The sequence below is a fragment of the Hippocampus bargibanti genome, linkage group LG08 (assembly GCF_051943395.1).
Source record: "Hippocampus bargibanti isolate YZ-2025 linkage group LG08, ASM5194339v1, whole genome shotgun sequence".
NCBI lineage: Eukaryota > Metazoa > Chordata > Actinopteri > Syngnathiformes > Syngnathidae > Hippocampus > Hippocampus bargibanti.
The window spans coordinates 636,774-660,504 of record NC_142741.1 but is presented as its reverse complement, the minus strand read 5'-3'; the positions used below and the strand labels follow the sequence as shown (position 1 = coordinate 660,504).

Below are 23,731 nucleotides of genomic sequence, written 5' to 3'. Positions count from 1 at the left end.
TAAAGTGGATATGATAAATGGCAGACAAAAATCATTTGATAAAAACACAACAATGGTGTGTTTTTTTTCTGCAAGGTTCCATTGTCTCGGGCTGTCACGTGTACTTTTATCTTTTTTTTTTTTTTGTTAATGAAGTGGCTCCATTGAATACAATAACGTTATATAAATTACGCATAACCTTACTGTGCCTTTTTACTGTTTATATTTCTGAACCACCTCGTGGGATATATTCAACCAGTAGAGCTCTTCTTTGTTTGTTTGTTTTTTTTTTCCGGTGTGCATTTTCCCCATCTGAGGGTATCGTTAATGTATGCATATCTAATCAAAACATCAACATCACTCTATTTTAATCAACCTAACTCCAATTTGAATTTTAGCATTGTTGGAAAAATGCAATTATTTAAAATATTTTATTGTAAATATAGATATGACATTTAATACAATCATTTTTCTTCAGTATTACACTAAAGATCAATCATAGTCCATTAAATTCATTTGAGCTCATATAATATTGACAGTATCAAAACTGAACACTTTACATCGTAAAATAATTGAAAAAAAAAACATTTTATTTTCTTCTTCCAGCTTCCGTGTTGACATTTTGTCCCAAATTCAAAGAAAACTTGAACAATCTCGCTTCTGTTGATTATGGTGGGAGGGGAGACAAATAATATCCTTCCGCCTGTCGCATTTACGGTCATTAGTTAGTTCTGGATCCAGCGCAGCCACAAAAGTCACGTTGTCCTCAAAAGCAGCAAAATATATTTAAAACAATACCTCAAAATACTTTACCAAAAAAAAAAAGCATTTTAAGTGCTCCCACGCCGCGGCCGTATTCCATTCATCGAGGTGAACGCAACATTCATGGCGGAGTTCAACTGACGTGAAGGGGATGGAAGCAGCCGGAAGTATCGCGAGATCTACATCCAGATCAATTGAGTGCTCGTTCCTCCTCCAAATGTCCATCTTTGTCTACTTTAATGCCATCAAAGTCCACCGCGAAGGTTCGTAAAGGGTGCGCGTGGACGTGACGACGACGCCACAGCACTGAGCAGCCCTTGTTGACGTCGAGCTACTGCGCATGCGCAGATGGAGCTCCAATCAGGGTCTTAGCATGAAGCGCGAGGGCTGCGCTTCACTTTCCGGAAAATATATTTATAGATTTGGAGATTTTTTGGGGGGGTTGCGCGTTTATTATGACAGCTCAATTGGCTCGTTGCATTTTAATCAGTGTTGTCCTCCAAAACATTTAACTTTTAAACCTTTTATTTGTTTACAATTTATCCATTTTGACTGTGGGTTCTCGATTCCACAGAACTAAACGACAGTGTGTGGATTTAGCTACATGCTAACAAAGTACAGCTAATTTTGGGTGACATTATTTCCTCAATAGCATTTTCACTCGTTTTTCTTTTTCTTTTAGTAGTTTAAGTAAATTATGCTAATCTATGCAGATTAGAATAGTTGATCGGAATAGTTTTAGAAAAAAATATCGAATTGTCATTTCTCCTCCCCCCCACTCGATCCCTATTAATGTTATGATTACATTTATTGTGCTTTTTGTTTCAATAACCTTCTTCCTTGTATTTATGAGTAATACATTAATGCACTTTTAGATAGATTTATTACATAAAATATTTTGGGTCTATAGTTTAAGATAAATAATATAAAATATAAAATAATATAAAATAAATACTAAAAATAAATACATTAAACACATTTAATAAATAATATAAATACTATAAAATTCACTAGTTCAAATAGAATATTTAAATTAGTACACGTTGATTTCTAAAAGAATCTGAAATACTGTCATAGTAATAAATGTTATTTATTTATTTATAGCGCCTTTCAAAGCTCCCAAGGACATTTTACAATGACAAAACAGGGACATAAATACAACCACATGCAGATAAAATTATAAATAAGAACAAATAATCGAACTGTGCATAGTATAGCCTTAAAATGTAAGATGAACATTTTTTATTAACCATTTTTAGGACATTAGTAAAATACAGCTTGTTTAATTACATTAACGATTAACTATTATTTTTAATATTTGCCATTAATGTAATAAATGGAAATGATATTTCAGAATCACTGCTCTAGATGTGTATCTTATTTTCTTTAATGGAGTCCACTATACCTCAAGCAAAATCATGAATTGACAAATGTTGACGACAGCTCTGACTTGCATGGCCAAATGTTGAATCTTGGGGGGGGGGGACAGATTCATGGCAACATTTGAAGGGCCAACCTAAACCCCTAACCCCCTCCCAGTCGGTTTGAAGTGTGTTCGCTGGATTTGGAATGCAGACGCTTTGTTGGCGAGGAGGAGGAATCAGCGAGGAGTCTGAAAGCGACGACTTTTTGATGAATGAGCTTTGAAATGGCTCTCCGGGAGCAATAAAGGATCAACTGCTCTCTCTTTTTCTCTCCCACGTGAACGTCTGCATACATATAATCACGCGCACGAGCGTGCACTTTCCCTTTCCTCGTGCTCGTCCATACATTGGATGTGTTTTAAGAAAAATATAACCAATCGATATAAAAATGGGGCTCATTATCTTTTTCGTAATACAATACAATACGTAATGATTTATATAGCGTATAATCAGACGGTCAAAAATAATAAAGCGTCGAGAGGGGGGGGGTTATAGTTCGCTGAAATGCACTATATAACTTGAATATGCTAGCATCTCATTTATCGATCATCCTTTAGCTTGTTTGTAAAGTCCAGTGGCGTTGAATTGCCCCCCCCCCTGTAGCCTCCATCCACAGACATCATCTTCCCGTTCACAATAAAAACAAACGTCGTCTGATGGAAATAAAACATTCAAGTTTCCGCACTTTATTTACAAAAACACCATAAAATAGAACATTTCAATCTCATCGTGGGAGGGGGGCGGGGGGTTGTGGTAAATTGGATGAGTTAACGACGGTAGACAATGAGTAGAAAAAAATGACATGCTGGTGCCTACAATATTTTTTTGACACTTGGATAGTCTACGATTTGTTTTAAGATTCCACACAAGATTAACCATGGACACGTATGTGGTGCTTATACACTATAAAATGCCCTATTTACCCCCCCCCCCCGATGTACAATGAGATTTGTTTTTTTTTAACAACCCTGTTTTGCCATCAAGTGCACTGATCTGTCCAATCTCACACAAAAAAACACGTATAAATACTCGCTTATAAATAATGTGCAATCGTTAAATAATAAATAGATAATAGCCCCCCCCTTAAGAAAAATGATTATTCAATAATCATAGAAATAAATATGACGAGGATGAGGAAAAAAAGGAAATTTTAAAGAGAAAAAGTCCTTCTCACTACTGATGATTTTCTACGTTCATCGCCTACAAGCTTTACTTCCAGTCAAATATTCAGTCCAGAATGCGCATTGCACTTTGTATATTTAGATATCGAGGATGGGGGGGGGGGTCAAGGGCCTCTCGGACATCCCTTCCCACGTGTTCAATAACGTGGGGAGAATTGTTTGGAAAAGAAAACGCACACTAATAGTCAACGCCGTGATGACGATGATAAGAACGCACGCGACTCGCGCGAATAATCGAATCGTAAAATTCGAATCGTTAAAAAAAACAAAACCCCGAGCGTCATCTTGGCACGCGCACACGCGGATCCGCACTCGTACTACAAGTGCGTGAGCTTAGGGGCTTCCTGAATCCTTCCCTGAGTGGCTTGGTGCGAGGTGAGGTCCGTGTAGGTCGGGTGAGGGTCGCAGGGTCCGTGGTGGTGGTTCCCGGGGATCTGGGCGGCGCAGCTGTAGTCCACGCTGGTGGACGACGGGTGGGGAAGGTGGGCCAGGTTGAAGACGGGTCCCGAGGCCGCCATGGAATCCACGAAGTTGCCTCCCACGTACACCGGGCTGCCTCGGAGGTCGGCCCCGGCGAAGGCGGCGCCGCTCTGCAGGGCGTGCTGGTGCTGCTGCTGCTGCTGCTGCTGCTGCTGCTCGTAGTCGGCGCCCTGGTAGCGCTTCTGCAGCGGCAGGCAGCCGCCCAGCGGGGCGGTGTAGGCGGCCAGCCCGTACATGTTCTGCTGGGGCTTGGCGAAGGGCGGCGGGGACGGGGCGTCGTAGGCCAGCGAGCTTCCCAGCTGGCCCGAGTAGCCCCCCATGTGGTTGGCGCCGGGGAGAGGGGGGCTTCGGTCCGGGGAGTGACCCGGGGGCGAGTGCGCCAGCCCTTTGGACTTTTGGTCCTTTTTGTACTTCATCCTGCGGTTCTGGAACCAGATCTTGATCTGGCGCTCGGTCAGGTTCAGCAGGTTGGCCATCTCCACTCGGCGTGGGCGGCACAGGTAGCGGTTGAAGTGGAACTCCTTCTCCAGTTCCACCAGCTGCGCGCTGGTGTACGCCGTTCGGACCCGCTTGGACGCCGGCCCGCTAGGGCTCTTTTCGTCGCTCACCTCACCTGACAGGGAATTAAAAAAAAAAAAAAAAAAAAAATGGACATTTAACACATGTATAATCTATATATCTATATACCTATCTGTATAGCTAAAAATCTGTATATCAAAATATATATCTATATATCTAGATAAGTACTATATATATATAACTACTGTATCTATATAACTACTGTATATATCTACAGTTTAGATGTCTATAGTTATATGTTCCTAGATATATGTATAGATGTATTATTATTATTGTTATTATACATATATCTATATATAGATATATATAGAAATATCTACTACATATCTCTTTATAGATATATTTATATATGTACTGTATGGATATCTGTATATCGATATAAAGATATATCTATATCTACTGTGTATCTATATATCTATATCTATCTATATATATATATATATATATATATATATATATATATATATATATATATATATATATATATATATCTACACTATATATCTATATATATATATATATATATATATATATATATATATATATATATATATATATAGATATCTATATACTGTATGTATATATATCTAGATGTTCGTATATCGATATAGAAATATGACTGGTAAATCCCCCTCCACGTGCAAGAAATGTAACTATTGAGCAAATAATTGCAGTTTTTGAAAACATGAATCATCATTTTTATGCCTTTCTGAGATGTAAGGGACAAAAACCGTCATTTTTTTGTGCACTTTCTGGGCTGTCATTTAGATTTTTTTAATCAAAGAACTGGAATTAAAATGTTGAATAATTCGGTGTGATTAATCAATGGATGAAAAAAAATTGGTTAGCAGAAAGTCTGTTGCAACCCCAATGTACATTCATTCAATGTTAACATATGACATACATAAAAGCTATCATTGAATTGCTATTTTTGTCATTTAATATAATGACCCTTGTAATGTATTTTTGTCTGCCGACATATGATCTTAATTTAGGTTGTGGAAAAAAGGATTTTGCAACCCAAAAAAAAATACTTTTTCACTATCTTATCATTCTCAAAAGTGGAGTCATTTTTGCCCATATTTTGTAGCAGAAAAAAATCCTGCCTGTGTTTTGATTTATGGGCCACGTATAGTCCTGCACAGCGGGCCTAATCTAGCCCCCACGCCCTGACTTGAACACCTATGGTGATGACTAGCCGAGAGTGCATCTTACATGCGCAAACATCCATCCATTGTACCTACCTGCGGCTGGGCACTGATTATTTGTCTTGTGCTTGGCGTTCTGCCGCGTCTCCTTCATCCACGGGAAGATCTGCTTGGTCAAAACCGGTGACGCGTTACTGCTTCCCGGCGGAGGCTTCTTCTTCTGGGGCGCCGTGCCGGTGGATCCCGGCGACGGCGGCAGAGGGGCTCCGGCCTGCTGCTGCTGCTGTTGTTGTTGTTGTTGTTGTTGCTCTCCGACACTCGGCGCTTGGTTGCTAGTGGGGTTATTGTCGCTCTGGCTACTACCGCCGCCGTTGCTGCTGCTGCTGCTGCTTTGCCGCATGCAGTCTCCTTGTAAATCACTCTCTTTGAGGGTCAACGGCCTGACCGCAGGGGTCTGAACGGGGCATACGGAGCTCTGGTAGTCCGCCTCGATGTTAGGCGTCGCGTAGGCTTGATGCGTGTAGTTGTACGGGTCAGCCTTGGGGTACGCGTAGCCCCCGAAGAGTCCAGAATTGTCGTAATAGGTCGCTTTCTGCATTCTTGTTGGTGGCTTTTTACACACGATCACCCAGGGAGCGTCTCTCCAATGGCATCAGTGTATTTTTTTTTTTTTTCAGGTGATGGGCCTCCCCCACTTTGGCTCCAGTCTGTCACCTGCATACCCCAAAATATGACGCATTATATTTGGAGGTTCACGTACACTGTTGTTCGAAGGTGTGTTCGATTTAGCGCCAGTTTAGCCCGTAGCCCCCCTAGACACCCCTACGCGCACAAAACGGTTAAAGTTTAACTTGAAGCTCCAAAAGAGTGACTCTCTGCATGTGGGGCTTCGTTGTGAAGCTGAATCAGCATTTGACAACCCTAACACACAAAGACCTTTTCACTTCTTAGCAGCTTTGACAAAGCGCCTTGTGCATTGTTCGTCAATGGAGGGACCCTAAAATAAGATAACTCTTCATATTGATAAATGGGAGTGAGGGGGAGCGGCAGGGGGTATACTATCTCGTTGATGTGGGCGTGGTAGGCAAAATTCGCAAATAATCTCAACACGCCAGGCATAATAATAATTATTATTATAATAATAACACGAGTTAATACTGAACAATTAAGGCACCGGGTCGTTTTATTTGAATTTTCACGTGGAGTAGTTTTTTGCACGAAAAAAATTGCTAGTGCAAACCTGGCAACGATAATAATTCTCTAATTATATATTTTTTAAAATCAGGATATTTTTTATGATTATTTTTGTTTTTACCCCATTTACGCCGATCGTATTTATACGAACACAGATCGATTCATTTTCAATGAATGTTGTTTTTTTGCCAAATGAATGATTGTTAATTATAAATCGTGATATTACTGTTAATAATATACTCCATTCGACCCTATTTGACACTCTGTTTTGATTTTTGTAAATGAATTTATCTGTGTTCATATGAACACGATGCGTCCATTTCCCTTTTTTGTATATTTTAATGACTTTACGCATATATTTCGCTTCAAAAATAAAACTAGCTGTGTGTTTACATGTATAATAGCCAAATACGATGAATAATTAATTATGCACCGCCAACTAGACTGAAATTCGCCTTGTAAATATCCGCAAAAAAACAGACTACGGTCGTGTATGTTAACGGTAGTCGTGGTAGCGCCTAGCATAACAATTGCACCTGTCACAAGTGAAAATTTATGAGCGCAAATGTGTCTTACACGCAAAACACACACACACACACTGCACTCGACTATAAGTGCAAAACAACCAAGCGTAGGTGGAAGGGAGGTGAAAAGAATTTGATATCGAGGGTGCCGAGTTGCTTTGATAAAAATGGACTCGTTCTTTGCATTGACGCGGAATTTGCAAGCGTTGTTCGGATTTGTGTCATTTTTTAAGGAAGATTTTGGTCGTTTTTTTTGTTTTGTTTGTTTGCATGCTATAATTGGACAATTTGTTGCAGTTCCTTTTTATTTTAGGGAGCTTAATAATGACATTTCCATGCATGGTGTCTGCGTGTTTAGGTCATTGAAGGTTCACTTTGTGTTGAGAGGGCTATGGGGGGGGGGGGGGAAAACAACAAAAGGCTTTGTTTGTTGTTTATGTGTGCGTGTGTGTTACTCACCAAAATCCTCGTAAATATCCTTGACGTCCTTTAAAAATCCATCCCCGTTCCAAAGTCCACCTGCAAAGAAAAACACAAATGCAATTACTCATTGCACCAATCGAGCACATATTATGCAACAATAAATCCTTCTACATTTGAGGTTTTTTTTTATTTTATTTTATTTAAATCCCCTATGGGGTCTCTAAAGCAACGTATCACGTGACGCTTGGAAGCATTCGGGGTGAAGAAATCCCCGCGTGCGCACTTTTAAAAAGACAAAAGACGATATTTAGCAAGCATAAGCTGTTTTTTGGCTTGAGCTTTTAGAATGCTAGTTTAATGAACAACGAGAGGACATTTTGGGGAGGGCAAAAGCTTTAAATAGAAGCACAAATTGCGCGTAAAGTTGCGACGTTCAGAGTGAAATTCGAGCGCGTCGTGCCTCGGATGTGGAATTATTTCTCCAAAGGGGCTCGACGTAAGGGCTTGTCGGAGTGTTTCGACCCACTCGCTGTGGGCGACTCGTAGCCGACATGAGTCGCCTATTCAAAGCTCGCTTGTTCGTCGCCTACGCGCTGCTACGGTGAGTTTGTTTCGTACAATAGACGCGACATTTATCGTCTCCGCGATGGAGTCGCGAATTATTCGCAAGGGAGGCGTATAAAGGTGAGAGAAGGGCTGGAATTGAAGAAATAATTAGTTATAAGACAGGTTGGATCACCGCCGTCGGGGCGTGTTGCGTCTTGTCGAGGAGCGATTTTGCGGCCATTTTATTTAAAAAAAAAAAAACAATCTTCATTGTGATCAAAAATCTGATTTTAATTCCTTCATGATGAAATTAAATTATAATGCCGATGTATTTTTACGTTAAAAACAATGGCAAAAAAACGGGTTGAAAATCCAAATCCTTTGTTCGTCAATCCGGAAAACATGACTTGAGCTTTTTTTAAACAAAGCCGCGAAGCTCAAACCACATAAATCACCCCCCCCCCTCACCCCACACACTCCCCGAACGCCATTGTGACGATAAGACAACAAATTAATGTGATTTACGATCCAGGAGTAAAAAAAAAAGATGAAGAAAAGTGCATTGGATTTCTCCCTATTTTTTCGAAATAACCCAAAAGCTCCAAAGATTCCGTTTTTGATCCTATTCGTCTTTTTTTTCCTCTTCTCCAAAATACCTCCGCTTCTTTTTTTATATTTCGGAAGCTCTGCATCCGTTTTTTGAAACGAGCATCCTCCATCAAATCACATGAAATGAACCTGCTTAAAAGGTCTGCTTTGCGCCGTGCAGGTTTGCTTACCTGTGCGCGTCAATTCCTCATTTACAGTGACAAAAAAATCAAATAAAAAAGAGATGGCAAGCTCGCTCCCACGCAGACTCCTTGTCGAATAAATCCTTCAGCCGCCCCCCCCCCTTTTTTTATGTGCGCCCGCTTCTTGTCCTAAAGCCAATCTTGCTCTTTTACAGACATTTCCAATCCAGCAGTTGGAGACGGTATTCCCGAAAGAGTGCCGCTACCAATAAACAGCCAACATTGGGTATCCTTATTTGTGTACAGCGAAGAAAAAAAAGGAGAGGAGAGAAGGAGATGAGGTGGGGGTGGGGTGGGGGTGGGGGGGTTGCAGGCAAATAAAAAAACCCTTACTGGCAATCAATCGGCAAGTGAAATAAGCGGGAATTCAAGTGTACATTTGAGAGCTAAACAGTAGAATATTTGCTTTACAAGAGGGTGGGGGAGGGGGGAAAGGTGGGAGCGAGTGAGTGAGGGGGAGGGGGGGGGGGTGTTATGATGACAAATAAAGGCAGTGCCCAGCAAGATGCGAGAATATTTGTCCACGTGATTTGTTTCTACATCAGCGATTTGAACACAAAGGCTTCCATCAACGTTTCATCCATTCACTCAATCTACATGATTATATCGTCAGACATTTTTTTTTATCAAAATGGGGGGGGGGGGGGCATATTATAAACCATCTGGAAAGGTAAGGCCATTGTTCTCAGTGGTGGAGGTTGGTGAGGGGGGGGGCAACAAGTCTTCCTATAGGAAAAGCATTATTTGCAATAATAATAATAATACATTTCATTTATAATGAGGAAGGTTATGCTATATAAAAAATATGTCAATGTTCATGGGTGGGGGGGGGGGTCATATAAGTGAAAGGTTTACAATTTTCGACCCCTCCCCCCCCCCCCAAAGCCCCTACTCCCCTTTCTCACACTCCTTCAGGAATGACTTGCATGAAGAATGATTTCCAAGCATGCACTCGTGTCCAAAGTTCCATTTTTTTGGTTCATATTTTGCAAATATGGATGGCAAAACGAAACGAGTTGCAACATGCACGCGCGTACGTGCGACCCCCCCCCCCCCCCCCCGCCCATAACGAAGTGATGCAGTAAATAATGAGAGCTTACCCGAGCGTCCGTCGGTTCGGATGTGTCGCTCCCCGACGTTGCTGCGATGCTTAGGGGGTATTATTGAACCACCCCCCCCCTTATTTTTGGACCCCCCCCCCTCCTTTCCTTCGGAAGATCTTTTCAGTTTTTCAAGTCAAGATAGAGTCCTCTCGATTAATGACGATGCCGCGCTTCAAGGGGGGGGGGCATTAATGATCCGGACGGTCACGTGACTCAGGTGAGTGGAGGGGGGGGGGGTTGCCAAATTTCCAACGAGATGCTGTCGGCGTGGATTTTTTTCCCCCTTGGAGAACAAAAAAGGACGACGACGACGACGCGCCGTCGTTGTCAAGAAGCGAGGAAGGCGGAGAGGGGTGAGGAGGGGGAAGGGGGAGGGGGGGAGTCAAATATGGCCGGATGGGGAGAAGCAGCAAGCGGGGGAAGAAGCAGCCTTGGCGCATGCGGCTGTCATTGCAAGTGGCAAGGCTAGCTGCAGAAGGCTCCCGAAGGCTTCCGAAGGCTCTGCCGAAGGCTGCCATTTATTGGCGCTCGCCCATCTAGGTCACCCCGACGCGTCGTAGTCCAATCACATCACATACTTTCCGAGAGATGCCAATGATATCGTGGAAGGGGGAGGGGGCGGATGGGGGCGACCCCCCCCCCCCTCCATCTACATCCATCCGATGCGTTCAAGGACATTACTTAGATTTCATTTGGAGTCAATTACAGGAGATATCGCGATGCTGTGTGTGTGTGTGTGTGTGTGTGTGTGTGTGTGTGTGTGTGTGTGTGTGTGTGTGGTGGGGGAAGGGGGGGGGGATCCACATGTCTTGTTGGAGGTCTCTCGCGTGATATTGATATGAGTGTCAACAATGTGTGTGGCCTTTCTCCGTTGGTGCCATTTGAAATCACGGTGGGGATTATTTTCATGGGATTGGTGGGGGGGGGGGGGTCATCTTGAAATCACTTTTTCGCTGCATTTTAGGATCACGTGTTTCACCCAAAAAAGTCACGTAACGTTTACACCAAAGCACAAATACATACATACACAAATACAGGGCTTGGGGTGATATTTGGTTGATGTGCGCTTGCGTGTATTTGTATTTAATTGGAGGCATGTATATACGTATGTATGTGAATATATGTGATATGTGTGTATATGAATGTGTGTATATGTATGTATGTATGTATGTATGTATGTATACGTGTGTATATATGTATATATACGTGTGTATATATGTATATATGTATATATACGTGTGTATATGTGTGTATATGTATATATGTGTATATATATATATATATATATGTGTGTGTGTGTATGTGTGTGTATGTGATGAATGTGTATAGGTATGTGTATATTTGTATATGTATGTCTACATATATGTGATGTGTGTGTGTGTATATATATATATGTATACATATGTGTGTGTGTATGTATGTATATGTATATATATATATATATATATATATATATATATATATGTATATGTATATGTATATATATGTCTACATATATGTGATGCATGTGTGTATATATATGTGTATCATGTGTGTGTATATATATACATATGTATCTATATGTATGTGTGTGTGTATATGTGATGAATGTGTATAGGTATGTGTATATATTTGTATATGTATGTCTACATATATGTGATGTATGTGTATACTGTACATATGTGATATGTATGTATGTGCTCTATGTGTATATATGCTTATATGTATGTGTGTATACGTATATGTGATATACGTATGTGTATATGTATGTGATATATATATCTGTTTTTTCTCTCTTCTTACATTTGAGATGGTATTTGTCTGTACTTTTGTGTAAGTGTCATCCAGAGTGGATGGATGCAGTCTTCAGTCTTCAGTGCTCTTTGAGCGCGTTTCAATGAAAATGGCGCTTTGCTCGGTGTATCGTCAAATCACAGCAAATCTAATTTGTCATCATTTCAACTCAACTCAAGCGGGTATACCAGCCTACATAACATTTGAAGTCGTACACTTTTACTTTTGCTCATGTGAAACTTGGATCGTTGGAGGAAATAAGCATTTATAGAACCCATTGTCCTTTGTGTGTATTTGCATAGGGGGAGATGCAAATACCTCAACATTTTTTGGAACTAAACTAGTGCTTGTTTTACGTCATTGTTGCCATTGATGTCAATAATGTATATTTTATGTACAATGTACTTATTTAAGGGGGGATTAAGTTTTTGGATGGGGGCAGTTCATATCATTTGGACCCCCCCCCCCCAAATCAGATTCATTGAAATAGGAGATTCACTTCATTTTTATCTCACTTGGCAATTTCTACATTCCAAGTCATGGCATTGTTTTTATTTTTCTACATATTTTTGTGCATGTGTGCTCACGACTTTACAAGCCCGCGTTTGTATTTCGCAACAAAGAAATAGCAAAGAAAGGAACCGTAGAGAGAAATCGAGAAAGACTTTAAGCAAAAATAAAAATGGCTCAATAGGATATCAAGTGTAGGTTTTTTTTTGTTCTTTCAAAAACTGACCCTTTCCACATGGATGTTTTTTCTTCTTCTTCCTTTTAGTCAATGTTCTTGATCCATAAGAGCAGCCAAAAGGCGCACATTTGGCCAATGTTATCCAAAAGCGCCCTTTCTTGTGGCACCTCGGGCGTCAAATATCACCCCCCCCCCAGAAGAAAAAAAAATAATATATATATATATATATAGTAAATATTTGTAAGCAACGTTGACCCATTTTTTTCAACTAAGAGTCATTTTTGTGTTTTTTCTTTTCAATTTGGACGATTGCATTGACCGAAAAATCAGACACGTTTTTCTTTCTGCCCTCATTTAAATGCATCATCAGTAAAAAATCTTGATTAGTTTATTTTCCAATATACTTCTCACATCTCGATGCACAAATACAAGGTAAAAAGCACGTACAAAAATAAAAGCAGTAAAAGACATTGCGTCTTGAACAAAGACGCATTTAATCGGAGCAGAGTCTTTTTTTCTGCATTCGCATTAGAAAGAACTCTGTTGTAGAAATGGAAGCACGTGGACTCTCTTTGAATCTTTCTTTGGGACGACCAAAAAAAAAGGGGGAGAAAATGCAGCTCGTCCAGCAGGGTCATTTTGAGGGGGTGGGGGGTGGGGGGTGTCGGGCAGGGTCATCCCTCGCGGCTTGAGCGTGTCCCCTGGATGAACCTGCAACCGATCTTGGGCTCAAATACCTCCCCGGCAAGACCCTCCGCGAGATGCATGGGAGAAGCTCTTTAGGGCCTTTTCTTGTTTTAGGACAATGACCGGGGGGGGGGGGGGGGGGGTTAAAAACAAAAACCAGTGGAGAGAGAAAGAGAAAAAAAGACTTCTTGATTTTATTTTATTTTTTGTTACTTGGCATGACGTCCCTTTTGTGAAACTAAAGACAAAAATACATTATCAGCATATTGAAACTAAGACGACGGAAAAGCCATGCACACATTTTTTTTTGTGTGTAAAAGATGATAAGAAAGGAATCGCTTTCATTTTATCGCGAGATTTGAAAAAAATGTACATCTTTTTTTTTTATTTGACGAGCAATAAATTAAAAAAAAACATTTCGCTAAATATTCGTAGTATCTTAAACAAACTCGGCGTCATGCGGAAGAGCAAAGGGCAAAATATGAACAATTAAGGAAGCATCATTATGGCTATTTGTATGCAAGGAATGATTTTTGTACAAAATAAGTTAAAACAAAGAAAAGCGAAATACACACAAAAGGTTTTCCTGCTTGCGATTTTTCTTCAAGTAAATTGCGCAATGGCGGAAGGAGATTTTTCTTTGTCATTTTTTTTTAAATATGTTTTTTTTCCTGCGCCTAATTTGGAACGAACGTTGCTAAATAAAGCTTCTTTTGAATAAAGATTTGAACCCATGCAGCGTGAATCCACTGAGATGATCCACTCGGGGCGCTTAACCCACCCACCCAAAAAATAAAATCAATAAATATATGAAATTAAAAATAACAATAAAAATGATGTTTGCTTCAGTTTGTAGCACCTCTTTGTACGAAATGTGTCGAACCTCTCTGCTGTAAAATACTGATTGGTTTATTTATTTATTTATTTATTTATTTATTTATCAACGTAAAAAGGTCAACACTGATTTTTGTTGTTCGATAAAAATAAGAGTGGAGGAAAAAAAGATTTTGTGTCCATGCAAAACTAATAAAAATAAACATGAAAATAATAAAAATAAAAATCATACAATTAATACAAATAACAAAAATAAAAGTAACTATAAAAATAACAATAAATTAAAAAAAACTTAAATAAAACTACAAATGAAAAATATAAATAAAAATAATAAAACAAACAAATAAAAATAATAAAAACAATTATAAATTATAAATAAAAAAAATACAAATAAATTTTACAAATAAAATATTAATAAAAATAATAAAAATAAAAAATACGAGATAAATATAAATTAAAATAATAAAACAAACATATAAAAATAATAAAAACAATACAAATTAAAAAAATTATAAATAACAAAATACAAATAAATTGTACAAACAAATAACAATAAAAATAACTCAAATAAAATAAATTCAAAAATACGAAATAAAAATTAGAAATAAAAAAAAGTAAAAATGCAAACTAGAAACTCTAAAATGAAAGTGAACGCGTAGTGATTTATAAGGAGGTGATTTGAGTGCTGTTGTCCTTGTTGAGGCTTTGCAGGTGGCCGTGAGTCGGCAGCGACCTGCCTTTGGTGTTGGGCAGTTTATGATCCTTCTTCCACTTCATCCTTCTGTTCTGGAACCAAATTTTAATCTGCCTTTCGGACAAACAAAGCGTATGAGCGATCTCAATCCGTCGCCTTCTGCTCAGGTAGCGATTAAAATGAAACTCCTTCTCCAGTTCCAGAACTTGTTGGCGCGTGTACGCCGTCCTCGAACGTTTGGGCTCGGCGGAGCCAGTGTAATCCGGATTGACTGCGAAAGGGATTGAAAAGAAAAGTGATGCAAAGATCCAAAGTCGCTGTAAGGGGAGCAATTGTATATGAGGGCTTTACGTACACTTAAAAAAAACCGCGATTGCAAGCACCCTTGAGCTTTTTAAACTCTCCTATTTCGCGGCCTGTTCGCCCCCCCGCCTCACTCCCCCCCATAAGCATCAAATTTACGACTCGTGTAATTGCCAAGCCCTTTCAAAAGCTCCCATAAACATCACACGGCGTGATTTTTTTTTTTTTTTTTTTTTGTCGTTCAAGTAGAAGGCGACGTTACCCGTGGTGACGTGCACTTTCTTCATCCAGGGGTAAACCACCGCAGGCTGCTTAGTTTGGACTCCGTTTGGACTCTTGGCGTCGTTCGGTTGGCCGCGGAGCGACTCCCCCGACTCCGTCCGAGCGGTGAACGGACTCGGCGCTCCGGTTCTCTCTTGGACGCGACCCCTCGCTCGCGAGGGCGATTCTCGCGCGGCGAACGCTCCATCCGGGTAGTTGGCGCGTGGGTAAATGGCCGGGTGCGGGTGTTGAAAATCAGCGTCCTGCGATGGGTTGAAGTAGTCGGAACCTTGCTCGGGGATGTAGTTATTCTGCGAATATTCCTCACAGGGAGGAAATTTCGGATCCACATATTTGGAGTTGACCATATAGGAACTCATGGCCATTAATTTGTGAAGGTAGAAAATAGTCAATTTTCTCCAGTTGTCTTTTTTTTCCTCCCTGCCTCCATAAAGCCCTCCTACTTTTGGTGTCAACTGAATAAAGTTAGCGGACCATGTGACCGTACGGGCCAATGGAGGTGACTCTGCTGCTTCTGCTGCTCGGAAGGGTAAACAGACCAGGAAAGAGCAATTTCATCCTATCCAAATATGCCCCTAATTAGAGGGGGGAGGGGGAAATCGAGGTTTAAACATCTGCTTGCGTGCATGGGAGCAGATGACAAAAAAGTGCGCCTTCTACACCTCGAATGAGCTTTCAAAATAAAACAAAACCGTGCAAAGTCGAGCATCCGTGCACCACCAAGCTCAGATGCAGCTTTGTGCTGTTCAAAGCGACAAAGAAGACCCCCCCGGCCCCCCTCCCGGTATAAAAGCAGCGTGAGGACAATTGATGGCGACTGTCTTTGTAAAAAAAAAAAAAAGGGGGGGGGGGGGGGTCCATCTAAAAGTTCCACCAATCTCATCCCGTCATCTTGCTAACAATTGGCTGCCTCTGGGAAGCATTCATTGAAAAAAAGGGACAACAACAACTTGACTGTCAAAAATAAAACGTCTATTTTTAAGGGGGTGGGGGCTACTATGGTCATTTGTGTTGGGACAGCGTCAAAAGATCGATTTTGAACATGTATGGCAACAAGGGCTAGCGAGCTAACAAAGCTAGCATGGCGTTTTCTCGTCATAGCTGACTTGTTTACATGTTGGGGTTGGCAAATGTACACACATATATGTTCTGTAAACTCTTCATTCTTAGTTTAAAATAAAGGAAAGACAAATTTCACATGGTGAAACTTGAAAATATTTTGTTGAATATGCCGAATGGAAAACTTTATTGACATTTTTTGACTTGGCATTTTGAGTCCATCTCACTTATGTATGTATGTACGTACGTACGTACGTACGTAGGTAGGTAGGTAGGTAGGAGTTTATCTATGGGTTTATTTATCTGTTTATTTCCATATTTATCTATTTATAGCTTTGTGTAATTTGTCCTAAAATGTCCATTCAAATTGGAAAAAAAAATCAGAGTAGTAAATCACAAATTTTAGTTGACGAACTTCAAAAGATCAGTTTTGAACATGTATGGCAACAACGGCAAGCTAGCTAAGAAAGCTAGCATGGCGTTTGCTTCGTAGCGAGTTGTTTACACGTCGAAGTTGGGGTGGAGGGGCGACACAAGGGACGATATGGTCTGTAAAGTGTTAATTAATATGTGTTGTTGAATGGAACCAATGTAAAACTTTATTGAAATTTTTGCCTTGACATTTTCAGTCTACTTCACTTTTTTGTTTATTTATTTATTTCTAGCTTTGTGTAGTTTGTCTGAAAATGTCCATTCAAGTTGAAAACCTCACTTAAGTTTTAAAATCACTCATTTTAGTTCACGAACTTCAAAAGATCGATTTTGAACATGTATGGCAACAACAGCAAGCTAGCTAAGAAAGCTAGCATGGCGTTTGCTTTACACGTCGAAGTTCACATGGGCGAAACTTGAAAATGTGTTGTTGAATATGCCTCGTGTCAAACTTTATTGACGTTTTTTGCCTTGACATTTTGAGTCCACATCACTTTTTTTCATTTTTATTTTTTATATCGTTGTGTAGTTTGTCCTAAAATGTCATTTCAAGTTGAAAACCTCACTTAAGTTTTCAATCACTTATTTTCGTTGGCGAAATCGAAAACAATTGACCAAGTTGTTTGTTACTTCCGGTTTGAGTGAACGCTGTTGACGCCGTCTTGGCTGCCGCTGCTCAGCCACCGAAAAAAACGTATCCCGTGACTTTAAAGTGTTCTTGAGAGTTTTGAAAGGCGATTATTAATTACATGTATTATTATTATTATTATTGTTTATATATTCGTTGTTATGAAATCGTAAATTCGTTCTTATGAAACGCGTTGGACAGCCATCTGTCACAAAAGCTGCTTTCTTCAATCCAACGAGTCAAAATGTCTTCCACTCTTGTCTCAAGGGGAACGACATCTACATCGAAGTCTTTTCATCGACCATATACTCCCCTAGAATCGAATCTGTGACTGAATTTGGATCACACAAATTCGGTTCTACAGGGTATATATAGACGACGCTAGGCCTTCTTCGGCAAATGAACACGAAAACAAGCAAAGTTCAGCGAGCTACAAACAAGTCTTGATAACTTTTTTTGGACGTGGAAATAAACACCACAATCCCCAAATACTTCCTTCCTTCCTTCCTGTGTGTGTGTGTCTGTGTGTTTGACTGCAATTTCCGCCATTTGCCTGTTGATAATGACCCAGTTATTCCGGCCTCTTTTGTGCATTCCTCTCAATTTAGAATTGTTTATTCACCTTTTCCAAGTTATATCATTTCCTGTGGGTTACATTTATTTATTTGCAAAAAAAAAAAAACAATGGTAAACCGAATAAGGCAAAAATCACTTCAACTGTCCAGCTACATAGTTAGCATTGGAGCTATTATTATGTTATTAAGTTGTATTTAATTTTTCATATGGTGTCAAAAAATGTCCTCATGATTTACCAGACCTTAATCCAACTGAGTACTGTCCAAATATTTCACCTCCAAGTCATCATGACCTTTTTAATGCAGTAGCATAATCATCTCACAGTGCAATATTTCCTTTAGAGAATAAAATAAAATAATTAAAAACAATCATACGAAATGGACACCTTGCATTTAAGCTCCCCCTAAAAAAAGATATTAATTTATTTGTATGTATCCTTGTTTAATGTATATATATATATATATATAATATATTTATGTTATTATAATTAACCTGTGTAGAACCTGAACCAATGCTTCTGTATATCTACCATATACTATATATCTACGAAATATTATATTTTTATTTTTTACTTGCAAATAAAGTGTCTATATGCACTAAATCCTGCTCATCTCCACACAGTCCAGACCCCCCCCCCCCTAAAAAATAATAATTCAAGCCCTCTGACAGCTCAAAGGGGGTATAAATTGACCAATTCCCCTTTTTAGCCATTAACTACAAGCACATTGGCAGGTACTTCCACAGCTCGGCAGCTAAGCTTTCACTCTGATTGATTAATTATTGCACATAATAAATAGCTCTAATATGTTCTTTTTAGATTTTCTACTCATTGCTCCATTGATTAAAATGATCATTTTTTTTGTAATGAGAATGCAAATTGCTCTAAAAGATAATTGTGTCTTAAGAATAAGGCAATAGCAGGTTCCTTATTTAGCTATATGCAAAATAGATACAGTGTGTATATACGTATATCAATATTTTTCTCCAAAAGAAGTTTGATAAACATTCTTAGTCATACAAATGAAAAGAAAGATAACATTTATGGCAAAAATTGGTTTCAAATGATTGAAAGGACAACGTCAATGTAAGACGATATGAGCACGTGTGTTGTCAGTGAGACAGGTTGACCTGTCTTTCACCTCTCCCAGGCCTGGCTGGCACTTGAGACGGGTCAAAGCCGAAAAGGAGCACAAAAGAATCATACAGTCAGCGGTTTCTTTTTTGGTTGTTTTTTTTTTTCTTCTTCACTAAAACGCTCCAAGCAACAAGTGTCATGGCCTCTCTCCATTCAGCAGCATTTAAGAGAGACTGTGTGTGTGTGTGTGGGGGGGGGGGCGTCAAATGAGACCAAATTATTCGATGTCATACTTTGATTTGTTGTTAAATATCACGATAAAAAATATTTAGCTAAATTCGACACGTACAACTGTTATTTTTTTTATAATTACATCACCGTCAGTCATTTATGGCGAACAACCAAAATTAGACACAACAGGCCCCAAGGCCACACGTGATCAACATTTCCATGCATTTTTTTTTATTGCAATGCAATTTTAGAAATTAGGAGCAACAGTGCACATCTGCAAATTAGCATATGTGCATTAGCATTAGCATGAACGGCGCTGGAATGTTCCAAGTCGTCACGAATCTATACGCGGGGGTGGGGGTGGGGGGTCACGATAAGAAAGTCTTGCAAGACGTCTTCTCCCGAACCCCTCCCATAATTTTCCCTCCGGCCCCATTTTTGACGTTCAGCTTGTTTGCGTGACGTCATAACGCCCATGCAGCAAACGATCAAACGCCGTCTTACCGCAGTAGAGGCGACACGCGCGCACCGCAGCATGCACGAGCGGCGTTTTTTTCGTCTTTGTAGGCGACATGAAGCCCCCCCCCCCCCAGCAAAGTTTCATGGCGTCACGTGTTTCCTGCCAGCCACTCAGAAGAGCGCGCGGATCCTTAAATAATCCCACAAAGTTAGTTGCATTTCCGCAGTCATGGCGAGGAAGGAAGGAAGGAAAAGGGGGCAATTGTTGCATCACTGAAATGGACAGCAAGCCCTAAAAACAAGAAAACCATCCATGTATTTGGATGTATTTTTCTTTCGTGTATATTATTTTCATTTGTATATGTTTTATACAGTACAATACATCCTATATATAATTGATAGAGCGATTCCACAACAGCTGCAGCTGTAACAAAACGCTTCACATCATAGTCAACACAAAGCCAAATAAGAAACACAACAGGGACATAAAAACATTCAAATAATAGTCGTCTAATAGTATATATTTTGGTTTAATTTGGAATATTTTTATATGTTTTATCATTCAAAATAATGGTAGTATAGTAGTAGTTAATCCAGGAATTTATGTTTCTGTAAAGTACCCCTCAAAATAACAGGCATACTGTATCATTGATTATGTGTGTTTTTAATTGTAGAATTTTATGTATTTATGTATTTATTACATGTATAATTTTAGTTGTGTATTTATTTATTTAGTTAGTTATTTGTGCCGTATGCATTTATTGTTGATTGTTGATTTATTTATTTGTGCATGAAAGCATTTATTTATTATTTATTTATTTATTTGTATACTGTATATGTATTTGTTTATTTATTTGTACGTCTATGCATTTATTTATTTATTTAAGCATTTCTGCATTATTTATGCATGTATTTATTTATTTGTCTATATACGCATTCATTTATTTTATGAATAACAAAAGTATTAATTGTCTAATAAAATAAATCATCGTAATAACAACATTGATGCCGATGAGTGGGAGCAGTCAATGGAAAATATGCATCATTAAATGGGCAATGTATTTCAGGATATCGAAAAATAATCATAGTGAATAATAGCCACTGATTTGAATTGTTGTTGATTTATATTCATTCGTGTTTTATTTGGCAATACTCATAGAATTGAGGGGTTTCGTATACGAGCTTTATTTCCTGTATATGATAGTTGTCCATGTTAAGAGCTTTGTCACAGCTTCAGCTGTTGTTAAAGCGCTATATAAATCAATATGGATTGAATGTATTGTATTGTATTGTATTGTATTGTATTGTATTGTCAAGGTAAATTTTATACTCCAGTGGCAGTACTAGGAAGAAGAAGGGGCAATAGTAGTGGTTCTCTCATAATAGTAACAGGAGTACCAGTAGAACTAAGAAGAAGAGAAATCGTAATACTCATTGGAATAGTATCAGAGGGACGAGTAGAAGAAGTAATAGTAGTTATTCTATTAGTAGTAGTTGTGGTAGCAGTAGGCTACTCTTAGTAGGGTAATACTGTAGTAGTATCTGTAGCATTATAGTAACAATCATAAAAGGTCCAATTGCAGTTTTTTTGTTGTATTGTATTGTATCGTATCGTATTGTATAAATAGTAGTAGCAGTACAAGTAGTAGGAAGGGCAATACTGTAGTAATGACATAAGTGGTAGAAATAGTGGGACGACTAATAAAAATGTTGAGAATTTCGGTCAGTTTAATTGAACACCTGCATGGCAACAGGTGGACACAAACGTCGATTGGACCTTCTGCCATCTTGTGTAAAAACATTACACTGTTGTGCCTGTCACTATATCTCGCTGGCACGGACAGATCAACGCTTCTTCATGTACTTCAATAATTACTTTCTGGACCAATAAATACAATTGGAACAAAAGCACATTTGATGAAAGTTCACACAGTTGATTTGGGAAACACTGATTGAGGCCATTTTCGTGCCTCTCGTCAAATGTGACGTCATACGAGCGCGTATGAACGTCAAAAAAATAACGTTAATATAATATTCTACACCTCACTCATTACAAATACACTTTATAAATCACTGTACGTTTGAAAAAATACATCGCAGCCTATTTTTAAAACTATATTCATACAATCAAATACAGAATCCTCCCCGGAACTACTTTGAGAGAAGAGGAGTCAGGTGACAGCACCTCTCAACCAATCAGAGTTCAGCACCGTCGTCAGAGCGGCTGACTGTTGGGCAACACCACCTCCTGCCGGAGGCTTGTGTATTGCACCCACCCCCCTTTTTCCCTCTCTTCAACATCCAAACGTTTGTACTGTATTGTCGTCATCTGAGAAAAGTGTTAAAAGGAGGCCCCTGTTGGAAATTTACATCAACTCTAACTTCATTTCGTTCAGTTTTTCAGTAGAGTTTTCTCTGCGGTTGCCCTGAGTCGTGTAATGACTGCTGCAGTTCACGTCTAAAGCCTTTCGAGGCCTTTCTGGGCAAAAAAATATATATATATATATTTTACGCATTAAACCAAACGTGCATGACAAATGATATAAAAAAAAGACTTGCACTGCAAATATTTTTTTTTTTTTTGCAATCAAACAGTGAACTCAAATGTCTCCATTTAATTTGAGCAAATTGAAATTTGCAAGGATATTCACAAATCCATCATGGAGCATATAAATTTAATCAAAGAATAATCCCAATCTAAAAATAAAATGCATCAAAAGATGGCACCGTTGCGTGTTTTTTTTCACAAGCTACTAGACTGCTGCTGTCTGTGTTGTGTTGTGTTGTGTTGTGTTGTGTTGTGCTGTGCAGCCTCCATTTTGCCGCATTGCAGTGAGGCTGTAAATACTTTCGCAGCTGCCTGTCAGGCCACACTGAAATACTGTCTTTGTTCACTCGGCCCCATCTCCAACAGCTCAAACCAGCGAGGAAAATGCCCCCCTAGCCCCCTCACACCCCCACAAACTTCAAAAATAAAAATAAAAGGAAAAAAGAAACAATGAAGAAGCTATTTCGATGTCAATGTAACAGCATTGGCAATAACAAGTTCGCAACAAAAAAAGACAGTGTTCTTCGTGTTTAAGCGTTATTTTTCCACTCAACACAGTTTTTAAAGACTTTTTCCACTCGATTCGCACACCAAATAATTTTAAATGCATGTCGTACCATCCGTAATGACAAGAGAAATGACTTGAAATGACAACGAAAAAAAAAAATGTCAGACAGAAGCAATCGATTGCTAAACTATCATTCAATCGAAATCACTCTAAAAAAGATGGGGTCGCCATACAACCCAAATATAGAATGATGATTATTATTAGCTTATCTCCAAACATGGCATCCAAACGACCTGGAACGCCACTGGTTTGTTTGTCATGCGCAACAGGAAGTTGTCAAAATTTCCCATGCAGTCGCGTGCACAACAACTTACACATCGATGGCGGATAATCCATATTTAATCGTCGACGTTGACGTGGACGCTGCCGGATGTGGAGTCGACCTCGATGGAGCGAGCAGGCGACTGGCAATTTTGACATCGTATCGCTTTGGAGAGCATATAGACGCAGAATGAGCTGATGAACAGAGGGAGGGGGGGACGTGGGATGGGAAGGGGGAGTGAAATAGGGTTGGGGGGCGAGGGGGGGGGGGGTTCAGCCTGCCTGCCTGCATGGCAAATGAGCACAAGAGCCGTGCAGACGTTTGCTGCCTGCCTCACGTGACCATTTTCAGCCAATGACAGGAAAGAGAAGCTCATAAAGACTTCGAGTGCCAAGCTGTAAATTGTGCTCTCTCTCTCTCACACACACACAAACACAAAAAGCAAAAAAAAAAAAGGAATTTCCACTGCAGTAAGTCTTCCTATTTTTTGGCGCATAA

At 39.5% G+C, this 23,731-nt stretch overlaps 2 protein-coding genes across 4 annotated transcripts; both read right to left on the bottom strand.

The window, feature by feature from the left end:
* Nucleotides 1-2,835: 2,835 nt before the first annotated feature.
* hoxd3a (homeobox D3a) lies at nt 2,836-23,413 on the bottom strand. 3 transcript variants are annotated; one of them, XM_089002504.1, is made up of 4 exons: nt 23,286-23,413; nt 7,731-7,790; nt 5,650-6,267; nt 2,836-4,439 (listed from the first exon to the last, which is right to left on the bottom strand). In XM_089002504.1, exons 3-4 carry the CDS (start codon nt 6,149-6,151, stop codon nt 3,664-3,666), a joined length of 1,278 nt encoding a protein of 425 aa, XP_088858630.1. In that variant the 5' UTR covers nt 6,152-6,267; nt 7,731-7,790; nt 23,286-23,413; the 3' UTR covers nt 2,836-3,663. The 3 variants fall into 3 exon arrangements, with proteins under 3 accessions (XP_088858630.1, XP_088858629.1, XP_088858631.1); XM_089002503.1 differs by lacking the exon at nt 23,286-23,413 and adding an exon at nt 10,132-10,668; XM_089002505.1 differs by lacking the exon at nt 23,286-23,413 and adding an exon at nt 9,020-9,299.
* hoxd4a (homeobox D4a) lies at nt 12,951-17,801 on the bottom strand. Its single transcript, XM_089002506.1, has 2 exons — nt 15,376-17,801; nt 12,951-15,081 (listed from the first exon to the last, which is right to left on the bottom strand). The coding sequence occupies exons 1-2, from the start codon at nt 15,758-15,760 to the stop codon at nt 14,780-14,782; spliced, it is 687 nt and encodes a 228-aa protein (XP_088858632.1). The 5' UTR covers nt 15,761-17,801; the 3' UTR covers nt 12,951-14,779.
* Nucleotides 23,414-23,731: the final 318 nt, after the last annotated feature.

What these genes read in the sequence shown, in the direction of transcription:
- hoxd3a (XM_089002504.1), bottom strand. Translation starts at nt 6,151, where the DNA reads ATGCAGAAAGCGACCTATTACGACAATTCTGGACTCTTCGGGGGCTAC. An exon ending in TAATCAGTGCCCAGCCGCAG is followed by an intron (nt 4,440 to 5,649) that starts GTAGGTACAATG and finishes ATTCCCTGTCAG; the next exon opens with GTGAGGTGAGCGACGAAAAG.
- hoxd4a (XM_089002506.1), bottom strand. Translation starts at nt 15,760, where the DNA reads ATGGCCATGAGTTCCTATATGGTCAACTCCAAATATGTGGATCCGAAA. An exon ending in GAAAGTGCACGTCACCACGG is followed by an intron (nt 15,082 to 15,375) that starts GTAACGTCGCCT and finishes TCCCTTTCGCAG; the next exon opens with TCAATCCGGATTACACTGGC.